Source organism: Budorcas taxicolor, chromosome 5 (assembly GCF_023091745.1).
Source record: "Budorcas taxicolor isolate Tak-1 chromosome 5, Takin1.1, whole genome shotgun sequence".
NCBI lineage: Eukaryota > Metazoa > Chordata > Mammalia > Artiodactyla > Bovidae > Budorcas > Budorcas taxicolor.
The window spans coordinates 147971228-147992233 of NC_068914.1; the positions used below are offsets into that span (position 1 = coordinate 147971228).

General features: G+C 47.8%; 1 protein-coding gene across 1 annotated transcript in view; it reads left to right on the forward strand.

Annotated features, from left to right (window-relative positions):
- Positions 1–21006, forward strand: part of ANO2 (anoctamin 2) — a 335990-nt gene that overhangs the window by 85072 nt on the left and 229912 nt on the right. Inside the window, exons 5-7 of the mRNA XM_052640077.1 lie at positions 4278–4429; positions 5579–5633; positions 9354–9405. Coding sequence (XP_052496037.1) covers positions 4278–4429; positions 5579–5633; positions 9354–9405 — 259 coding nt within the window. The remainder of the gene's footprint in view (positions 1–4277; positions 4430–5578; positions 5634–9353; positions 9406–21006) is intronic.

The following is a 21006-nucleotide window of genomic DNA, read 5'->3' on the forward strand; positions in this document are numbered from 1 at the left end:
TGGGCATGAGTCAAATAATCATTCAAATAAGTTTAAAATCACAACTGTGATAAGCACTGTGAAGGAGAGGCATTTGGGCTCACAAAATGCTCTGAAGATGGGGCTTGATCTTGTCTGGAAGCCAGGAAAGACGTCCCCAAGGAAGTGACAATTGAGTGAGAACTCAAGTGTGAACAGAAGTTGGTGATGGGGAGGGAGGAGACAAAGGGTGCAGACTGCTAAAAATACTTCACGAGACCAGTGGCTGGGTGCGGTGAGCATTGAATCATGGGGCAAAAAAAAAAAAAGTGAAGACTTCTACAGGGCCCCATGGGCTGTGGTGAAAATTTTGGTTTTTATTGTAAGAGCAAAGCAAAAAGGAGAAGAGGGCAGCAGAGGATGAGATGGTTAGACAGCATCATTGACTCAACTGGATGTGTGTTTGAACAAATTCCAGGAGATGGTGAAGGACAGGGGAACCTGGCATGCTGCAGTCCGTGGGGTCGCAAAGAGTCAGACACAACTGAGCGACTGAACAACGGCAGCAAAATGAACACAGTTCTAGTAAACAAAGAAACCAAAACCGTAACAGTGTTGCTATAGCAACCAAGGTTAGCAGCTTCTTGGCACTTGCAGCCCCACCTCACCCTCCGCTGCACACACTGGTCTCCATGTGCCTTTCTGCTGTGACAGTCACGGCTCCTCTATCAGAGCCTCGAGGGCCCAAGAACTAGGCTGGTCTTGTTGTTGTTCAGTTGCTAAGTGCCGTGCAACTCTTTGTGATCCCATGGACTGAAGCATGCCAGGCTTCCCTGTCCTTCAGTATCGCCTGGAGTTTGCTCAAACTCACTGAGTTGCTGGTGCCATCCACTACCTCATCCTCTGCCACCCCCTTCTCCTTTTGCCTTCAGGCTTTCCCAGCATCAGGGTCTTTTCTAAGACCTAGGCTGTTTCTGCTGCTGCTGCTGCTGCTGCTAAGTCACTTCAGTTGTGTCCGACTCTGTGTGACCCCAGAGACGGCAGCCCACCAGGATCCCCCGTCCCTGGGATTCTCCAGGCAAGAACACTGGAGTGGGTTGCCATGTCCTTCTCCAATGCATGAAAGTGAAGAGTGAAAGTGAAGTCGCTCAGTCGTGTCCGACTCTTAGCAACTCCATGGACTACAGCCTATCAGGCTCCTCCACCCATGGGATTTTCCAGGCAAGAGTACTGGAGTGGGTCGCCATTGCCTTCTCCGAGGCTATTTCTAACCCTTCTTAAATCCAGTTTGAACTTCTCTGCTTTTGTGTTTGCTTGGAATGTCTTTGCCAATATTTGTTCAAGTGTTATTCGTTAAAAGTATCTGCAAAGTAAGGTTGACAGAAGTATGGTCAAAGCATGTGTTCAGTTCAGTTCAGTCACTCAGTCGTGTCCGACTCTTTGCGACCCCATGATTCGCAGCACACCAGGCCTCCCTGTCCATCACCAACTACCGGAGTCCACCCAGACTCACGTCCATTGAGTCAGTGATGCCATCCAGCTATCTCATGCTCTGTCGTCCCCTTCGCTTCCTGCCCCCAATCCCTCCCAGCATCAGAGTCTTTTCCAATCAGTCAACTCTTCGCATGAGGTGGCCAAAGTACTGGAGTTTCAGCTTTAGCATCATTCCTTCCAAAGAAATCCCAGGGCTGATCTTCAGAATGGACTGGTTTGATCTCCTTGCAGTCCAAGGGACTCTCAAGAGTCTTCTCCAACACCACAGTTCAAAAGAGTCAATTCTTTGGCGCTCAGCCTTCTTCACAGTCCAACTCTCACATCCATACATGACCACAGGAAAAACCATAGCCTTGACTAGATGGACCTTAGTGGCAAAGTAATGTCTCTGCTTTTCAATATGCTATCTAGGTTGATCATAACTTTTCTTCCAAGGAGTAAGCATCTTTTAATTTCACAGCATGTGCAGAGGCTACAATAAATGCACATCTCTAGGGAAGGAACTCAACAAATTAGAATGTGTGTCTGCTCTTTAATATGGTGTCTTCATGAAGCTGGGTGTACATGGACTGACCTGGAAAGATATGTGTCTCAGATACATTGCTGCACATGAAAAGCAAATTGTAGAATAATATGTTAAATGCCATCACAGGTGTGTTAGAAAGATATATGTGTGTGTATATATATATATATATATATATATATATATATATGGAGTATATAAAACATACTCTGAATTGTTGATAAAGGTTTCCTCTGGAGTGAGGTTGGAAGTGAAAGGAAGCTGTTAGCATTAGTTAATACACTTTACGATTTTTGTTTCTTTTTTTCCCCTTTTATTTTCTGTTTTTTTTTTTTTTTTTTGTCCTTGACTGCACCTCAGTGTGTGAGGAATCTTAGTTCCCTGGCCTGGGATTGAGCCCATGCCCCTGTAGTGGAAGAGCAGACTCTTAGCCCCTGGACCACCAAGGAAGTCCCTGATCTTGGTTTTCTTGTTTACTTGAACTGTGTTAATTTTGTAAATTGAAATTAAAACACATAGAAAAACTATTAGGAGAGATAAATAAACCAGGCTTATGTTTAGTTGTTAGATTGGGGAGGTTCTCTCCTTGCCCCAAATTATCATGATTTCATTAAAGAACAAAAAGAAAAAGGAAGGTGCCCTTTCTGCTCAAGCCCGGCAGAAATGCTGCTCCTTCTATGAAGCACTTTCCTGGCCCCTCAGCTGGACTTGCTGTCTCCTCTGTTCGGACCTTTGAAGCTTTTTGTGCCCCTTCTGTGGCGTTTGTCTCCATTGATCTTACAAGTGCTTCATACATGTTTTACTGCCGCCTGAGATTTAAGCAACTTGAGGATGTCATGAAAGAGAAGACAGTTGGCTTCCTTTCAGGTCGTAGGATCTGAGTGTGGCTCTTGTTCTGGTCATCCACTGCAACAGGACAAATTCAATCCAGCTTAGTCCAGACATCAACCCAGAGATCGAACCTGCATCTGGGTTCTTTACCACTAGCGCCATCTGGGAAGCCCCCTTGGAAGGCGAGCTTGTGTAAAAAATTTGTGGTTAATGTTAATCCATCAGAGCTTTGCTATGAAGAGTACAATCTCTGTGTCTCAGTGACAGCATCTGTGAATTAGAAAGACTAGATGCTATACTGTAGGCAAGCATGGTCTATGCATTATAAGAAACTATAGGTTCTATGGGCTTCCCTGGTGGCTCAGATGGTAAAGAATCTGCCTGCAAGCAGAAGACCCAGGTTTGATCCCTGGGTCCTGAAGATCCCCTGGAGAAGGGAATGGCAACCCACCCCAGTGTTCTTGCCATTAGAATTCCATGGACAGAGGAACCTGGCAGACTACAGTCCATGGGGTTGCAAAGGGTTGGACACGACTGAGCAGCTAATACTATAGGCTCTATAGTGATTATCTTGGTACTAACGCTGTGCTTTACTCAAGAAAGGTACTTCTTTACTCAAGAAGGTGCTTGAGTAAAGCACGCATTAGGTGTTCAGTGCTTTGAAAGCAGACTCGTTACTAAGAGGAACACAAGAGAAGTGATGCTGGATGATCACACAGGGGCGTGGTCTAGTTGAAGGGTACAGACTTGAGATTGGTCGACAAGCGTTAAACCTAAACAGTCACCCAGTTACCATCTGTGTGACCTTTGTTCACTCTTCTCACCTTTCTGAGCCTTAATTTCCTCATCATAACAGGAGAGTAAGATTATCCATGCAGCTGGGTGCAGCGCGTGTTGGAGCTCACTTGGGTAAAGTGCTTAGTATGGTGACATCATGGGCTTTCCAGGTGGTACTAGTGCTAAAGAATCCACCTGCCAATGCAGGAGATGCAGGAGACTCGGGGTCTGTCCTTGGGTCAGGAAGATCCCCTGGAGGAGGGCATAGCAACCCAGTCCAGTATTCTTGCCAGGGAAATCCCAGGGACAGAGGAGTCTGGTGGGCTTCAGTCCGTAAGGTTGCAAAGAGTCATGGCTGAGCCACTGGACACACATTTACACACATACACACGATGACATCACACAGTAGGCCTCCTGTGATGACGTAACGAAGCCGGATAGGACGTTTGGACCCCTCACTGCGCTCCTCCTCTCCTGCAAAGGTCACCTCCTTCCGTGCATAGTTGAGAGTATTCACCCCTGTGTGAGAGCAGTGGAGGAAGGGCAGGCCCCTCTGCCTGCTTCCCTGGCTCGTCCTTTCCCCTGAGTGTCCCTTATGGGGGATCTGAGCCCCGTGCAGCCCTGGCTGCGAGCCCTGCTCCTCTGAGTCAGACGTGGCCTTCTCCTCCTCTCACTGGTAGCTTTGCGTTCGCAGATGTATGAGATCAAGTCACAAGGCAGCATCGCAAAGACGTTCAACAAGATTCTGCACAAGCTGAGTGCGCCCCTGAAGCCTCGAGTGCCCGAGCACAGTAACAGCAGGATGAAGAACCTCTCGTACCCGTTCTCCAGGGAGAAAATGTACCTGTGAGTAGTGGCGGCTGTGGGGTCGGGCCGTGAAGCGGCCATCCAGATATAACCGTCCTTCTATAATAGAGGGGAAGCCAAGGTTCCGGGTTCATCCAAGGTCACGCTGCCTTAAATGGCTAAACTGGGACTGGCATGTTGACTTCCCAGCCGGCTGTTCTTGCTCCCTTCCCTGGGCCCTTCATCCACATCTGCCTGGGCATCTGACGTGCCGCCTCCCACACGTCTCCATCACTCAGCTTCTGGGTTCCTTCAAGACCAGTTCTTAATACCCAGTGAAAACATGCTGTCCATCTCTTGAGTTTTCATAGCAGTGCTCTACAAGTGCTCACATTCTACTCTGCATTAGTGATGGAAACACACCGCAGTGCCTGGGCTCCTGGGGTGGGGGCATGCCTCAGGCACCTGTGCTCCCTCCAGCACAATGCCCTAAGCACAGTCACAGGGGTGCACTTTTGGTTTGTTTTGAGTGCAAGGTCAACATTTGAAGTTTAGAACAGACACAGGTTTTGCATAATTAGGAATTTGGTATCATGATTTTTGTGACAACAGGGACAATATTAAATGAAAATTTGAAAAACAGTTATAACCCCAACATCCAGAAACTGTACTCTTTTTTTTTTTTTTTTTAGAAACTGTACTCTTATTTGCTGGTTTTTTAAAAATTTTTGTCCATACACGGGAACCCTTTTTACCTACTTTTCTTTTTAAAACTTATCATCGTGTAATATTTTCGTATCATAGTCTAAACATTTCTACAGTATTTCTAAAGTTTTCATAATTATAATTTTCAAACAGCTGCATGATGATCTATCCTTTAGGTTTTGAAATTGCATATTCCCCCCATAATCTTTGTTAAAAGTAACTTTGAAAGGAATGTTTTAATGTAGGGAACTTCTCTCCTTCTGTTGAGTTTGTTTTCCTAATGATACATTTCTATGACAAGTTTTCAGAATTACTGGGTCGGAAAGAGTGTAAAGTGTGTGTATGAGTGTGTGTGTGTGTGTGTGTGTGTGTGTGTGTGTGTGAGTGTGTGTGTGTGTCTTACTCATCTAGCTATGTTGTTTTCTAGAGGCTTGCCCTGGGCCTGGGGTGACAGGAGGTCCCAGGATAATGGAATGCATTGACAGGCTTTCTTGGTGTCTGCAGGTACGACATTCGGGACAAGGACACCTTCTTTGATAATGCCACCCGTAGTCGCATTGTAAGTAAACCAGCTAACCAGGTGCTTAACCAGTTCTGCTGGGCTCGGGAGGGGGTGGGGAAGCCTGAGTCCCCTTTGACAGGGCATCTCTCTCTCCATCCCTGCTGCCTCCCATCATCCTTTGCTTGGCGTTGCCTAGCAATGGGGAGGAGAATTCAGGAGCTTCCCAATCTCAGTGGTGAAATAGTCTCAGGTTGTGAAGGATATCTCCTCTTTATGGTTGTGCCACCCGGGCCCTTCTTGGAATCATAAAAGCAAGGACTATCAGAGCTTGGGACCAGGGGTGGAGGGACTTTTGGCTAGTCAGGTGACTCCCTTGCTTGACAGTTGAGGAGACTGAGGCTTTACGATGTAATGAATTTAAAAAATTCAGGCATATAGTTGGTGTCCAAAGAAGTGCTCACTGCTGAGCCTCTGTGACTCTTTCTTTCATCCTCAAAGGGTCCTGGGCGTGTGATGTGTCAGAGAATGTTAGAGTTGGCCTGTTTGTCCAAGGACACAATTACCAGCCTGTTCAATAGAAGCCAACATTCATGATGATAGCCGTTCTTCTACTGTCTTTTTTGTTGCTTTATTAAACTATTTAAATATTTGAAATACATATTTGAAAATGTATTGTATCTCAGAAGCTACAGGTCAGGCAAGACTGCACAGCAACAACTACCACCAACCAACCAACCAACAAACGAACAAAAAACCCCAGGAAATGTTAGTAAACAGCAGAAGTTAATTGATTTCCTCTATGTATGCAAAATGATGCTTTCCTGAAATTTTCTAGTCTATCCATTGAAATATAATAAATCCAAACCATAAATAAGTATAGCATGGGTGATCATGGGGGCCAACTGGTGAGCTGTGTTGAAGGCAGTGAGGCTGGCTGCCATGGTAATTGCTGGGGGTTTGCACAGGGTCTAGAGAGCAGGTGGGATACATGCATGCCCTGCGTTTCCCAGTGCTCTCCTACTGCCTTTTTCCCTTTCAAAGTCAGGGTTCTGGATTTTGCAGGATGGTTGATTCTAATGAAAATCTGCCCAGGGCCTGGACCCTGCGGCCACAGTCTGAGCTGTAGGGCATCTCTGTTCACTATATCTTTGTCCTCTACCCACCTGGAGAGCATCCAGCCTACGGAGAGAAGAGGAGAGAGAAAGATGGGCCCCAGGAATGCTGGTCACAGTGGAAACACAGCATCGTGTTTCCCTCGGGAAGGACTTAGGTTTCAAATAAGGAGGAGGAATAAGGGTGAACCTTGCATTGAATAACTGACTGGTTCAGAACTGGGAAAGAAGTATATAGAGGCTATAAATTGTCACCCTGCTTATTTAACTTATGTGCAAAGTACATCATGCAAAATAATGCTAGGCTGATTGAATCACAAGCTGGAATCAAGATTGCCAGGAGAAATATCAGCAACCTCACATATGCAGGTGATACCGCTGTAATGGCAGAAAGTGAAGAGGAACTAGAGAGTCTCTTGATGAAGGTGAAAGAGGAGAGTGAAAAATCTGGCTTAAAACTCAACATTAAAAAAATGAAGATCATGGCATCCGGTCCTATCACTTCAAGGCATAGATAAGGAAAAATTGGAAACAGTGACAGATTTTAATTTCTTGTGTTCCAAAATCACTGCAGACAGTGACTGCAGCCACAAAAATTAAAAGACTTTTGCTCCTTGGAAGAAAAGCTGTAACAAACCTAGATAGCGTATTACAAAGCATCATTTTGCCAACAAAGGTCCGTCTAGTCAAAGCTATGGTTTTTCCAGTAGTCATGTACAGATGTGGGAGTTGGACCATAAAGAAGGCTGAGCGCCAAAGAATTGATACTTTCTAATTGTGGTGCTAGAGAAGACTCTTGAGAGTCCCTTGGACAGCAAGGAGATCAAACCAGGCAATCCTAAAGAAAACCAACCCTGAATATTCACTGGAAGGACCAATGCTGAAGCTAAAGCTCCAGTACTTTTCACCTGATGCAGAGAGCTGGCTCATTGGAAAAGACCCTGAGGCTGGGAAAGATTGAGGGCAAGAGGAGAAGAGGGCGGCCGAGGATGAGATGGTTAGATAGTATCACCATTTCAATGGACGTGAATTTGAGCAAACTCAGGGAGATAGTGAAGGACAGGGGAGCCTGGCCTGCTGTAGTCCATGGACAGGGAAGCCTGGCGTGCTGTAGTCACAGGGAGTTGGGCCCAACTTAGGGACTGAACGACAGCAACAACTTAGAGGGGCTTCCATGTCAGCAGGGTGATGAGCAGGGTGAGAAAGGACCGAGGATTGCAGGAAGCTGCAGAACATTTCTAAGTCATGCTGAAAACATAGCCTTGACTCTGCCTGCAGAATGGGCAGGAAAACACTCCAGTTCCCTGGTGTTCTAGAAGATTTAAAACGGGCATATGATTTCCTTTATCTGCCTGTGGAAAAAAGCATGAAGCTCCCATTGTCCTGATTGATGCTGTTACAAGCAGTTTAACTCTCACCACGGCTCAGGTCCCACGTCTTGGGGGGGAAGTTATAGGGAGTCGTGGAAATTACCCGATAATCGCAAAGTGCTTGTAAAATAATGGACTGCCATATAAATGCTGTTCCTAATTATTATTGCTGTTGAATACGGCACTATGTTATAAGTGAATTAAACATTCTTGGGCCCCATTCTGCTGGAAGTCATTTATTTTCCACTCCTTCTGGTCTGTGGCTGGAATGTGGGAGTGTGAATGGTGATGGAGTAACACATCTTTTCTTGCCCTGGAGGCATCTTCCTTCCCCTCCTGCTCATTCCCCAGTCTACCCCACTCTGTGACAGAGGGAGAAAGAGGCTTGAGGTTCGTGTTGGGGTCTGCTCTGACCCGGACTTTGGTCTGAGGACCTTGCCCGCATCTCCTTAGTCCCGTCTCCTCATGCCCTCTTCCCTGTGGCCGTCTGGGCAGGCCAGTCACATGTCCCAGCACAGAGTTCTGTCCCTGGCATCTCCTTAGAGCTGGGCACAGGCTTGGGACCCGCTGGAGGGCACTGATTGGCCAGCAGGTTTATGCTGCCCCCCTGGGCTTCCTTGGCTCGGATGCTCTCAGCACTCTGCCCTCACAGTGAGCGACAGGGTCCATGCAAGCTCCCCACTCAGGGACTGTTGATCTGTTAATGAGCAGTGGTCCTTGGGCAGCCATCTGCTATGTGCCCAAGGTGCTCTCTGAGACGTGGAGTCTTGAGGACCTGGGAGACCTACTCTGCCTAGGGAGGCAAGATGCTCAGGCAAAAAGCAGAGAAGTAATACTCCCAGTGACCAAGACGTAGGGGGCCCTTTTCCAATTCCCAAAGCACTTTCATGGTTCCCCCAAACATCTCCGAGAGACAGCTCCATTACAGAGGGGACCACGGGCCCTCAGGACCCGCCTGGGGCTTGCTCTTGGGGCTGGTGGGGAGGACACCCCTCCTCCTTGCCTCTCCCCACCCCTCAAATGTCCTCTCTAGCCTCGCAGAGGGGTGTGGGTCTGGGGTCCCCTTCCCTCCTGTAACTTCAGTCAACATACAACCTTTCCTTCATTTTTTGGGGGAGAGGGGCAAGCTGTGGCGTGTATGTGAGGAGGTTAGATGCTCTGTTGAATTGGCTTGACCGGGAGTCTGTGAGCTGACACCTGCCTGGGTACCACCCCCAGCCCTCCACACACACACACCAGGCCAGGGCTGCAGCACGTGGCTCAGGTGCTCACAGCCTCACTCTTGTCTGTTTCAGGTGCATGAGATCCTGAAGCGCACAACCTGCTCTCGAGCCAACAACACGATGGGTAAGGACCCTCCCACTGCGGGCCGTGCTGATGGGCGGCCAGGGCATTCTTTCAGCAGACGATGGAGGGGGTGCCCCACCTGCCCCCAGGTGTAGAGGGGGTCCCATTTCTCGTGGGGCTGGGGCTGCCCCCCAGCCTTCACCCCGGGTCTCTGTCCTTCCTCTCCTTTCCCTGAACCTGCGCGGACACCTTCCACTTGATCCCAAGTTCAGCTGCTTTCTTTTCACTATCTCCAAAATGTTTTAATAACTGCCCAAATCATGGCTGGTTTTTATTCATTTTTGAGAAGAAAGACATCTCAGTGGCCTTTTAGTCTAAGACTCTGCCTTGATGTTTAAAGAAATTAACCACCAGGGAGGGCAGATCAGTCTGAAAATGCCTCTTCTGAGTTCAGCATCCTTGTCACCATGTCTGACTGAACCTGTTTGCCTTGTGGTTTGATTTTTGAATCTGGGTGTGTTTGTGTTTGAAACAGGACCCCCAGCATTTGGGTACCAGATAGGCGGTTGGGACACGGGTGGGTGATGGAAGGGACACAGGTGATGGTGGGGTGACACCATGAATTTACATCCATGCTCAGGTGTCTTGTCCATAAGGGCCCCCTGCAGGTGGGAGGCTCTTTCCAAAGGGGCTGCTGTCACTCATCCCTCAGAACACTTGTCACTCTGAGGTGGTCGACCTTTCACTTTTGAGGCAGCTTTGAGTTGAAAGAGTCATTTAGAGAAAAGTCTAGGGAATGATTAAGTAGGCAGCCAGATCAAACCAGTCAGTCCTAAAGGAAATCAACCTTGAATATTCACTGAAAGGACTGATGCTGAAGCTGAAGCTCCAACACTTTGGCCACCTGATGCAAAGAGCCAACTCACTGAAAAAGACCCTGATGCTGAGAAAGACTGAGGGCAGGAGGGGAAGGGGACAACAGAGGATGAGATGGTTGGATGGCATGAGTTTGAGCAAACTCCAGGAGACAGTGGAAGACGGGGAAGCCTGGCATATTGCCGTCCATGGTGTTGCAGAGACTTTGTGACTTAGCATGATTTAGCAACTGAACAACGACAATAACTGAGGACCACCAGAGGCAGCAAGAGATCGGAAGATGTGTCTGGTGTTTTCTTGTGGCCTCTGTCAAAGTCCTGGAATTTGCCATCACTTAGCTCAGTTGGTAAAGAATCTGCCTGCAATGCAGGAGACCCCGGTTCAATTCCTGGGTTGGGAAGATCCCCTGGATAAGGGATAGGCTACCCACTCCAGTATTCTTGGGCTTCCCTTGCAGCTCAGATGGTAAAGAATCCACCTGCAATGTGGGAATCTTCATCCGCTGGAGAAGGGAAAGACTACCTAGTCCAGTATTCTGGCCTGGAGAATTCCATGGACTGTATAGTCCATGGGGTCACAAAGAGTCAGACACGACTGAGTGACTTTCACTTTCACTGTCAAAGTCCTAGAATTTGCCATCATTTCTAATCCAGTTCACTCTTCACTTGTATTAACTTGCCTTACATTCTCCTTGGCTGGACCAAAACTGCTTCTTTGGGTGTCACAAGTGACTTTTTACTGCCCGCATTTCATGGCCTTTTCCTCCCCCTTCATCTTCCTGCATTTACTGAATGAAGACCTGTGCATTGAACCTCCATCTTCTGGCAGCTGAGATCCAGGGAGGGGCCACTGACCCACTAATATCTGTCCTTCCGTTTCTTCCTCTTGGACCACACTCTGCTTCCTCTCCTTCCTCCCCCATTTTCAGGGTTGTCTTCTCCACATTGCTTGGCCTCCTCATTCTTACTCTGAACAGAATAATTACAGCCTTGAATTCCTATTTCTCCTCTCTCCCATTCCACACCCATGTTTGTAGCGACTGGCTAGACACCTCCGCTGAGATGTTCCCGGAACCTTGAAATCAGCCTCTCGCTATGTCCATTTCCATCTCTTTCCTCTCTTGCCCTCTCTGTCTCTCCCACTTCTCTGCCTGTTAACAGGACTACCCTCTGGTTTTACTTCTGCCGTTCCCTTTGCTGGAATGTCCTACCCGACGTCTCACCCGGGCCCACCCTCCAGACCGAACATCTCTGTGCCCCGGTTCATCCTGTATGCTCTTTCCTTGGAACTCCCATCAAGTTTCGTCCTTTCTCGATGACTGTGTTCTGTGGCTTAGACTCCCGAGACAGTCCTTGAGATGTGTCTGGGTCGTCTTTTATCCCCCAGTGCACCTGGCTGGCTGCCCTGGGTGTTCCACTCAGTTGACTTACTTTATTGAACTAATTAAACGTGCCCAGCCGGCTGGTTTCACAGCAGTTAATTGGTGAGTTCCCAAGGATGGGTGTTTGTGGACAAATGACTTCAATTCTCTCCAACTCAGTTTTCCCTTTTAGGTAAATCGGGGTGAGAATGATCTGTCTTGCAAAGTTTTTGTAAAGACTGGAGAGAAAACTGTTTTGTAACCTGGAAAGTCCTTAAAAACTGAAGTTTATTTTGTGGGCAGCCTCTAGACTGTTGAAAGGTCATTAGAGACCTTCTACTTTACGACAGCAAGTTTTTATTTCCCATCTTTGAGGATCTGGGGGTGTGTGTGTGTGATGCCACGAAGTCAGACATCTTAAGGATTTTGTTGTTGAGTAGTTTTCAACAATTTCTTTCTTTTTTGACATTTAGAAACCATTTATTAAGTGCCTGCTCAGTGTCCAATAATGTTTTAGAAACTGAGAGATGGCAAGATGAATTTGACCTAATTTCTGTCCTCACGGGGCTCTCGGTTTAGCCGTGTGGACAAACATGTAAACAGACAATTATAAGATGATCGGGTAGGTATGATATTAGAACTGTACAGAGAGGGCGAAAGGAACACAGATTCAGAGCAGCCAACTCCCATGGATGCAGCTAAGTATCATCATAATTTATCTAGTGTTAGGACTTCCCTGGTAGTCCAGAGGTTAAGACTGAGTTTTCAATGCAGGGAGTGCGGGCTCAGTCCCTGGTTGGGGAACTAAGATCCCGCATGCTGTGGGGCATGGCCCCAAAATGTGGTCCAGTGTTAGTTTCATGGGTGCCTGGGAAAGCTGGTGGGTCAGGAATTATCTCTAGTTACCAAAGGCACAGGATGGAGGGCTCGTTCAAGGTCACACACTGAGACACGGTCAGAACTGGGCCGAGAACTTGGGTTCCCTCACCCTGGCCCTGTCTCCGCTGCAATCCGGATGCAGAGAGCTAGGCGTGGAGTCGGGCTGAGTCCTCACGCGCTGCTGCTCCCACGGGAGTCGCTGATGATTTATTAGCTCCTAACAAGGGACGTGTGACTGAACTGTGTTTCTCAGCAGAGAAGGATGCTGAAGGCCAATTCTCGGGTTCTTTGACTTCTGCCTGGGAAAATCCAGCACCCTTTCAGCTTTTTGGCTGGCTTACCATCTTACTTAGAATTTCAGAAAGAAAGAGGAATGTGATAACATTGTGAGTCCTCAGGATAATGTGGACCTTTGAGCCATGGGTCAATTTTGATTTTATTGCCCTTCTCTCTGGTTTTATAGAGAAACGCAAATGGGCTAGAACTGGCTTAGATTTCCTCCAGAGGAGGTTTGCCTCATAAAAGTAAAAGAAAAAGGAAGAATGGGATCGTGCGTGGAATTGTTTTCCAAGGTATTTTCATTGATCTTTCAGCCTCAGATTTACCCTTTATGTGGCATTTACCATTACCTTTGTGACCAGTTTACAAAGCTTTATTCCCTTCGCCACGGTCCTCAATTACAGTAGCGATTAGGAGATGGAAAAGATGATAAAGATCAGAAATATTCATAGAAGATGGAAAAATAAGACTAAAGATAATAATAATTCAGACATACTTCCATTCATCTGGTATTGTCATCTTCTTTGTAGAAAGTATGTTTTTCTGAATGCCTACTTTTGCAGAGCATTATACTAGATGCAGGGTGTATGTATTGATTTATTTATATTCCTGTCTTGTTCCACAAAATTTCAGAGATAGCTTACAAGAAAAACAATAAAACAGCATAATATAAATAATAAATTAAAAAATAAGAACCAGGAAAAGCACAAATTAAAATAGAATGTTGAAACTAGGAGGAAAAAATAGAATACACATATTCAAACCATACGGCCCTCTAGTTTCTGCAGTTGGGTTGCAAATTTGACCTTGAACCTAAGTGAGAGGAAATACATTTGGTGGGGTAGCACTTAAGGTCCTCAGCAACATCTTTTTATATAGAAATTGTTCTAAAGTCTCTCATATAATTCCCTGCTTCCTAATACAGATGATACAAACACAGAGCCTTCATAAAGGCATATGTAAATATATGTACCATTCAGGATAGTCCTTGAGAACATAAATTTATTCATGTTTCTTGGAGGATTATAAAAGTGTTATTGGAGTTGTTTTGCCCACTGTCTGATTTTTTTTGAATTCTGGACTCAGGTAACTTCCCTTCTTGAGTTTTGCTTTTTCAAAGTTTGCCTTGCTATTTGGGATACAGAAAAACCAGCTCATTAGGACTGGCGATAGAGAGAGAGGGAAAAGGCATTGAAGGAGGGTCTGGAAGATTCTGCTGTGATTAGGGGCAGGACCTTGAGGGATGGGCTGCGTGAGAGACAGCATGATAGATAATGTTTTCTCCTGGGTTCTCTGTTGTGAGAGCTGAGATAACCAGATAAGAGGTCTCTGCACATAAGAGAGACCTATAGGTTTCTCCCTATCACCAAGGTAAGGATTCCTTGCACGTGTGTCCTTGTATGCTTTGTAAAGCACTTTCACACTCTTTATCTCATTTGATCCTTTGAACTCCCATGCAGAGTAGGTTCAATGGATATTAACTACTTTCACAACAGAGAGATGAACATCCAATCCAAAGTGAGAGATCTGGAGCCCAGTTGAACCCCAAGTCTCTTGGCTTTTCTTCACTTATCTTGTAATTAGTCAGTTAATAAATGGATGCAGTTATTGGGTAAGATTTTCCAGTGAAAGTGGAAGCTTAGGTTTTCCCACTGGGATGTCCATTCATTCAGCAAATATTTATTCATATGCTGTGTGTCATTCATGTTTGAGACCTGGGGACTAGAGTAGGGCATAGGTCAGAGATAGATCCCTGCCCTTGCGGATCTTACATTTGAGAGGAGTGAATAAGCCATGTGACTGTCTGACAAGAGAGATGCCTGCAGGGAAAGCAAGTAATACAGAAGGCATAAAAGGAGCCAGCCACTGCAGAGAATCAGGTTAGGGTCCCACCAGGAACAGAAGACTCACTCAAATGAGCATCGTTCAAGACAAGAGTATCAACAGAGAGACCATTTACAGAGGTGCAGGTAGGGTGTTGGGGATGCCAGGGCAGTGTGTGACCTAGAATCAGCAAAGGGGAGCTGTTACCATCTCTGCGTCCATGAGACAGGAGAGGGGTTCCTGGTGATGAGACGGACAGAACTGGGCTAAGGACGGGAGCAGGTGACTGTATGGAGAGGAGGCTCCTACCTCCTTCTGACCTGCCAGACCCGGGAGAAACCAGTGGAGAAGGGGAGAGGGTACCTTTCTAAAGGAGACAGAGGTGGGACAGGCTGGGGAAGCACCAGTTCCAGCTATGGGACCAACAACATGTGGTCAAGTCATGTTTCCTCACTTTGCCTGTTTCTCCCCCTTTGAACCCAAGGAAGGACCCCTCCATGTTGTTGAAGTTTCTTTCAAGCGCTGATATTCCCTAGGTTTTGATCGGAAGGAGCAACATGGTCTTCTTTCTGTGGGAGCCAGTCAGGTCCGGAGAGGGACCAACTTTCCTCCAGGTGCACAAACTGTGTTTTTAACCTGCTCCCCAGGTGCCTCTTAGGGACTCTACAGGTAGACAGGACGAGTGCACCATGAGCTACCACAGGCTTCCTACCCTGCCTGTGTCCAGGAGTGGGGAGAGTGGCCCACGTGCTCGCCTTCTGGGGATCTGACTCTAGCTTCTGTGAATGAAGACCCTAGCTGCAAACGAAGCCCAGTCTTCTCTGGGAATGGCTTAATCTTTCTTGTGATTTTTTTCTCACAGTTACTATATGGGCATTCAGTATTCAGTCCCTTTCAGGGTCCTGGCCAGCAGTACCATCTCTTGGATTTTCTCTCTTCTTTGTTTTTCTTTTTTTATTCAGTGAAAGGAGGGGCAGAGGGTAAAAATTAGCAGAAGAGAGGGGAGCTGACCTTGAAAAAGGGATGGGCATTTGGTGATGGTCTAACACTTTGCCTGCTGTGCTTCAGTCCAGGGGGTCACAAACACTCAGATATGACTTTGCGACTGAACAACAGCTCCTGTAACCTCCCCAAGAAAACTCACTCTTTGTGTCTTTGTCACTTGGGAAGTGAGGGATGGGGGCTGATGCACCCACCACATCCAGAGCCTGGGTGTGCTTGTGAGTCTGGGGTCCTCAGGATGGCGGCAGACTGTGATGTTGTTGTTGTTGGCTCTGAGCTATCACAAACTTAGCTCAGCCTGACACGGTGCCACCTAATCCACATAACATAAGATCCGCCGTCAGGGTCAAGGCCGTGCAAGCTCACCCCATCCTGGAATGCCTTTCAAGTGCACATTACAGTGGAAAGCAGACCACATCTCCTTGACCAACACCTTTTCTGTTCCTTCATGGAAGCTGTTGCCTTTTCACAGACAGAAAATAGCAGCTTGATGGAGCTATGTATTCATGGACATATTGGTGTCAGAGCATTTAAACAAATGTATGCTTTGGGCATCTCCCCTCCCTGCTCGGGAGACGATGTCTCAATTATTTTGACTGAAGCCAGGCTGTGTTGTGTGCTGTAAACATCTGGTTTATCATTCATCCAGCTGAGATGGTTTATATTTTGGTAGAAGAAAAGGCTTGGGATTAAAGGCATTTAAGTAATTAAGCACACGTCAAGACAATTTGGTGATGGGTAAATATAGTCTCTGTTAAATGCACTGTCTGGGGGGCTCTGGTTTAGATTTATGTCCGGCTAGAGTACAGGGATGAAAGCGGAACGCCAGGGGAACAGGCCTGGTTCTGGGGGGCAAGGAATCAAAACCAAATGAGTTTTCAGGAATTAAGCGCCGTCCCTCTGAGTACCTGCCCCAATGCTTGGCCTGGAGAGGACAGGGCTGGGGGACAGAGGATACCCTGTCACCCGGTGGCACTGGTAGATTTCATGAGATTCTCACTTTGGGAGGCAGACCATAGACTGTGCTTCCTGCCCAAGAAATCAGAGATGTCTTGGAAGCTAAATGAGAGAGCTCAGGTTTTATATTATGAGGGAGTTTTTGGGTATCAGCCCCAGGGTCTGAGTCCACCCTACTCTGGTCCTTGACCCTGCCCCTGTGTATGCAGAGAGGTGGTGTTGCTGGGCTTGGCTGGGTCAGCAGAGCCAGGGCCAGTCCTGGGCAGAGAGAAAACATGAGCCTTTTCCCGGGGGAGTATGGTTCTAAGCAACAGGTGTGAAGAGGCTGGTGACTTGAAGGGACTTTGGGGATCAGTAAAGAGGTCCTTGATGGGCCATGCTTTGTGTGAGCTGAGGTACCACTTCTCTTTGGGGAGAGAGGGAATGGAAAACATCCATCCTTCTGCCTGGGCCCCCCCACTTCTGGGAGTAAGAGGGCAGAAAAGGGAGTCTCTCTCCCCCTGGGTCTCGAGCAGGGAGGAAAACCTTTGGATACTATCCTGAAGAAGAAAGCTTTGCTGTTTCTGGCCAGATGGGTGGTGTATGATGGAACCAATTATCTGAAAAGAAAGGGAAAAATTCAGAATTTTAATTTTCAAAGCAGAGACTTTCTCTCTCTCTCTCTTTTTTTGTTTTAAAGAAAATGTTTGATTATTTTCTTCTTTCAAACTGATTTCCATGCTTGTTTGGGAGTAGATTTTTGGTGTCTGAAGTCTGTGGTTGAGAGGCCAAAGTGGTGCTCATTTTTGGGTGCAACTGTGGATACATGGTTACTTTTCAGCATGCCTCTTCCCCTCCCCACTCCTCCTTCTTTCGTGTGCCATCCCCTCCCTGTGCCCAGCAGCCACTGATGGGAGGGCCCATATGTTATCACCTGAGAAAGGGGAGACCCACAGCAGCGAGGCAGAGACATCATCTGTTACAGCGTTGTGGAGCTCTGGTTTGATGACCTGAATCGTCTTGGCTCCAAGGCAAAAAATACTTGGTCTGCGCTTCCTCTCTTAGGAAGCAGACTAGTTAACCAGCGTGTAAGATTCCTTCATCAGCTGCTGCTGCTGCTGCTATTTAGTTGCTTAGTTGTGTCCAACTCTTTGTGACCCCGTGGACTGCAGCCCGCCAAGCTCCTCTGTCCATGGGATTCTCCAGGTAAGAATACTGGAGTGGGTTGCCATTTCATTCTTCTGGGGATCTTCCTGACCCGGGGATGGTACCCAAGTCTCCTGCTTGGCAGGCAGATTCTTTACCTTGGAGCCGCCTGGGACAGGTTGCTAAAGAACGTTGGAGTAGTGGGAAGGTGGACGCCTGTGATAAATGAGAAAAGATCCTGAGATCACTCCCGCCACAGGACTGCTTCCTTTACCGGGTAACAACCGTGACCCCTTCTGTGTTCCCCATAGTGAGGTGGGAGCTGCAGGAGACTCCAGTGAGAGGGGCACGCTCCCTGGCCTCAGGTACCTTGCAGACTTTTAGGGGCTACCAAAGAAGGAGGATGACAACCCACTCCAGTATCTTCCCTGGGAAATCCCAGGGACAGAGGAACCTGGCGGGCTACAGTCCACGGGGCTGCAAAGAGTTGGACACGGCTTAGCGACTAAACAACAAAGAAGCAGTGAACAGCGTTCTACAAGTGAGCCTGGCACTCAGTGCCAAGCAGCTTTATTTCCCTTGGGAGGCAGGGCGCGTAGTTTTAGACCTCTGACGATTCGAGGTCTTTTCCGAGGCTCGGGCCACAGGACCCAAGAGTTCAGGTCTTCAGCCCAGTGCTCTCAGACCCTGGCTATTGCGCTGAGCACAGCCTTGAATTAGCAGGAGAGTTCCACACCTGCTGAAAGCTTCCATGCGCTTCTGGTATTGTCTGCAGGGTATATGCTGCTGCCATGGCAACCAAAGTGTGGGCGTGACTGCAAGGATTGAGTGGCCAGTGAGTAGGTTTGCAGTCTGGCTGGAGCCCTGCAGGCCTGTGATACTTCAGCCTCTATCCATGCTGACAGCTCCTCTGTCGCTTTGAACCACCCCCTGCCCCCTCCCGACTTGGGAGCCCTCCCCTTGATGACTGTAGGGTGGCTTCCTATGCCTGTGGTTACGGCTCTTGAACTGATTAATGATGCTCCGGGGGAAATTGTAGTCTCGAGAGGAAGACAGATCTGTAGCTCATTCAGACCCTGGACACCCCTCCCCCACCCACAATCTCTTTACCGACCCTCCAGCGGCCCACCACCCCCCACTGGTATTTCTGATGTTTTCTGTGTATGCCAAGGAGGAAATGTAAAATCAGGAAAGGACTGGTCCTTGGGTGATGCTTCAGCACTGAGATCTCAGCTCTCAACACACTGAAAGAGTGGCCATTTCTGCTGGACGCCCCTGCAGCCTCTGCTCCTATGTGGGCCTTGGCTAGACTCTGGAATCTGAGTGGCATGGTTGGAGGAAGAGGAGGCTGGTGGAGGGAGGAAGATTGTTTGAGAGCCTCTGAGGCTCCGAGCGTGTGGTGGGGCTCCGAGTGGGCACAGGAGGTGGAAAACCATGAATTTTAATGAGTCTCTGTTGTGGAACTTCGCCACCCAACCTTGTCCTCCCTCCAGAGTGGTGCAAATGCAGATGACTTTGCATTTGGACATCATACATAGTTCCCTCCAGAACTGATTTCCCCCTCATCACTCTGCTGTCTACAGCCTCTCTGGAAAGAATGGTTCAGAGCAGAAAGCGTGTTTGAGACCAGGGAAACCAGCATGTACCAGAGAGCCTCCCCCCGAGCTCCTCCCCACCCCCACTACCCCACACCAAGTGTACATCCCACATGGCAGAGTCCTTGAGCTGTCGAGATATAATCCCTCCCATCTGGGAGCCAGCGACCCGGGGCAGCCTGTCCTGAGTCACAGAGCTTACAGGCTCTTTATAGTCTCTGAATCACAGCATGAATGAAGGAGAGGGGATGGTAGAAGAGCATCTTGGGGTTAGAGAGACGGGAGCACTCCTTCAGGTAACAGCTGTTTAGTAGGGTCTGCTGTACGCCCAGTGCTGTAGAATACAGTCAGGATTTTAAAGAAATGGATCCCCCGTTATGTGGTTTCCCAGCTTTGTGGCCTTCTTTGCACTAGAAAAGTCTTCCCTGGTGGCTCAGACGGTATAGCGTCTGTCTGCAATGCAGGAGATCCGGGTTCAATCCCTGGGTTGGGAAGGTCCCCTGGAGAAGGAAATGGCAACCCACTCCAATATTCTTGCCTGGAAAATCCCATGGACAGAGGAGCCTGGTGGGTTACAGTCCATGGGGTTGCAAAGATTCGGACACGACTGAGCAACTTCACTTTGCACTTTAAGAGATTATCGAGAGCACCCAGAGCATTTTCATCTAAGTGGATTGTATTGATCAGTATCTATTGTATTAGAAGCTAAAACCGAGAAGAGTTTAAAACATAAGGATACACAAGCCCCGTTCTGTGAGCAGTCAGGGTTGACGTCGTCACAGATCATAAAACTCCGCTGTAGACTCTTGAGAGACTAGGAGTGGAAAAGCAAATAACATCTTAGTGCTATTATGAAAATCATTCATGGAAGTCATGGGACTTCCCTGGTGGTCCAGTGGTTAAGACTCCGCCTTACAATGCAGGGGACTCCTGTCCAATCCTGGATCAGGGAACTAAGATCCCATGTGCTGAGGGGCTCCTAAGCTTGCATGCCACAGCAACTACTGAGCTCTTGTGCCTCAACAAGAGAGTCTGCATGCAGCGACTGAGGCTCAGCTCAGCCGAATAAATAAATATTTAAAAATAGTAGTTCTCACCTTATGGATCCCCCCTGAAAGGGTCATGGGACAGATGGGACTCCTCAGATCACACTGTGAGATCTAATAGTACAGACAGGTCAGTCACGGGCAGTAATTGGTGCTGTCCTGTGAAGGAACAGTGAGGGAGCCAGAAATGGATTCAGGCAAAATGTGGCGGGACGCACTGATGCATACTTTTGTTGGTTATAATGACCGTGATCCATCCACATGGTCATTCCTATGCCGACCCTGAACACAGATATTCTCCTGCACTGCTGTGGTTGCCGAGCAGGAGAAGGAGGAGGTGGTGGAGGTGGTTTGGGGGCTGCAGGGATCCGAGTGTGTGAGGACAGGACGGACATGACATTTGAGAGAGCCTACTTGATAAGACTCTTGAGAGTCCCTTGCGCTGCAGGGAGATCAAAGAGTCAGTCCTAAAGGAAGTCAACCCTGAATATTCATTGGAAGGACTGATGCCAAAGCTCCGATACTTTGGCCACCTGATGGAAAGAGCTGACTCATTGGAAAAGACCCTGATGCTGGGAAAGATTGAAGGCAAAAGGAGAAAGGGGAGACAGGATGAGATGGTTGGATGTAATGGACATGAACTTGAGCAAGCTCTGGGAGATAGCGAAGGACAGGGAAGCTTGGTGTGCTGCAGTCCATGGGGTCACAAAGAGTCGGA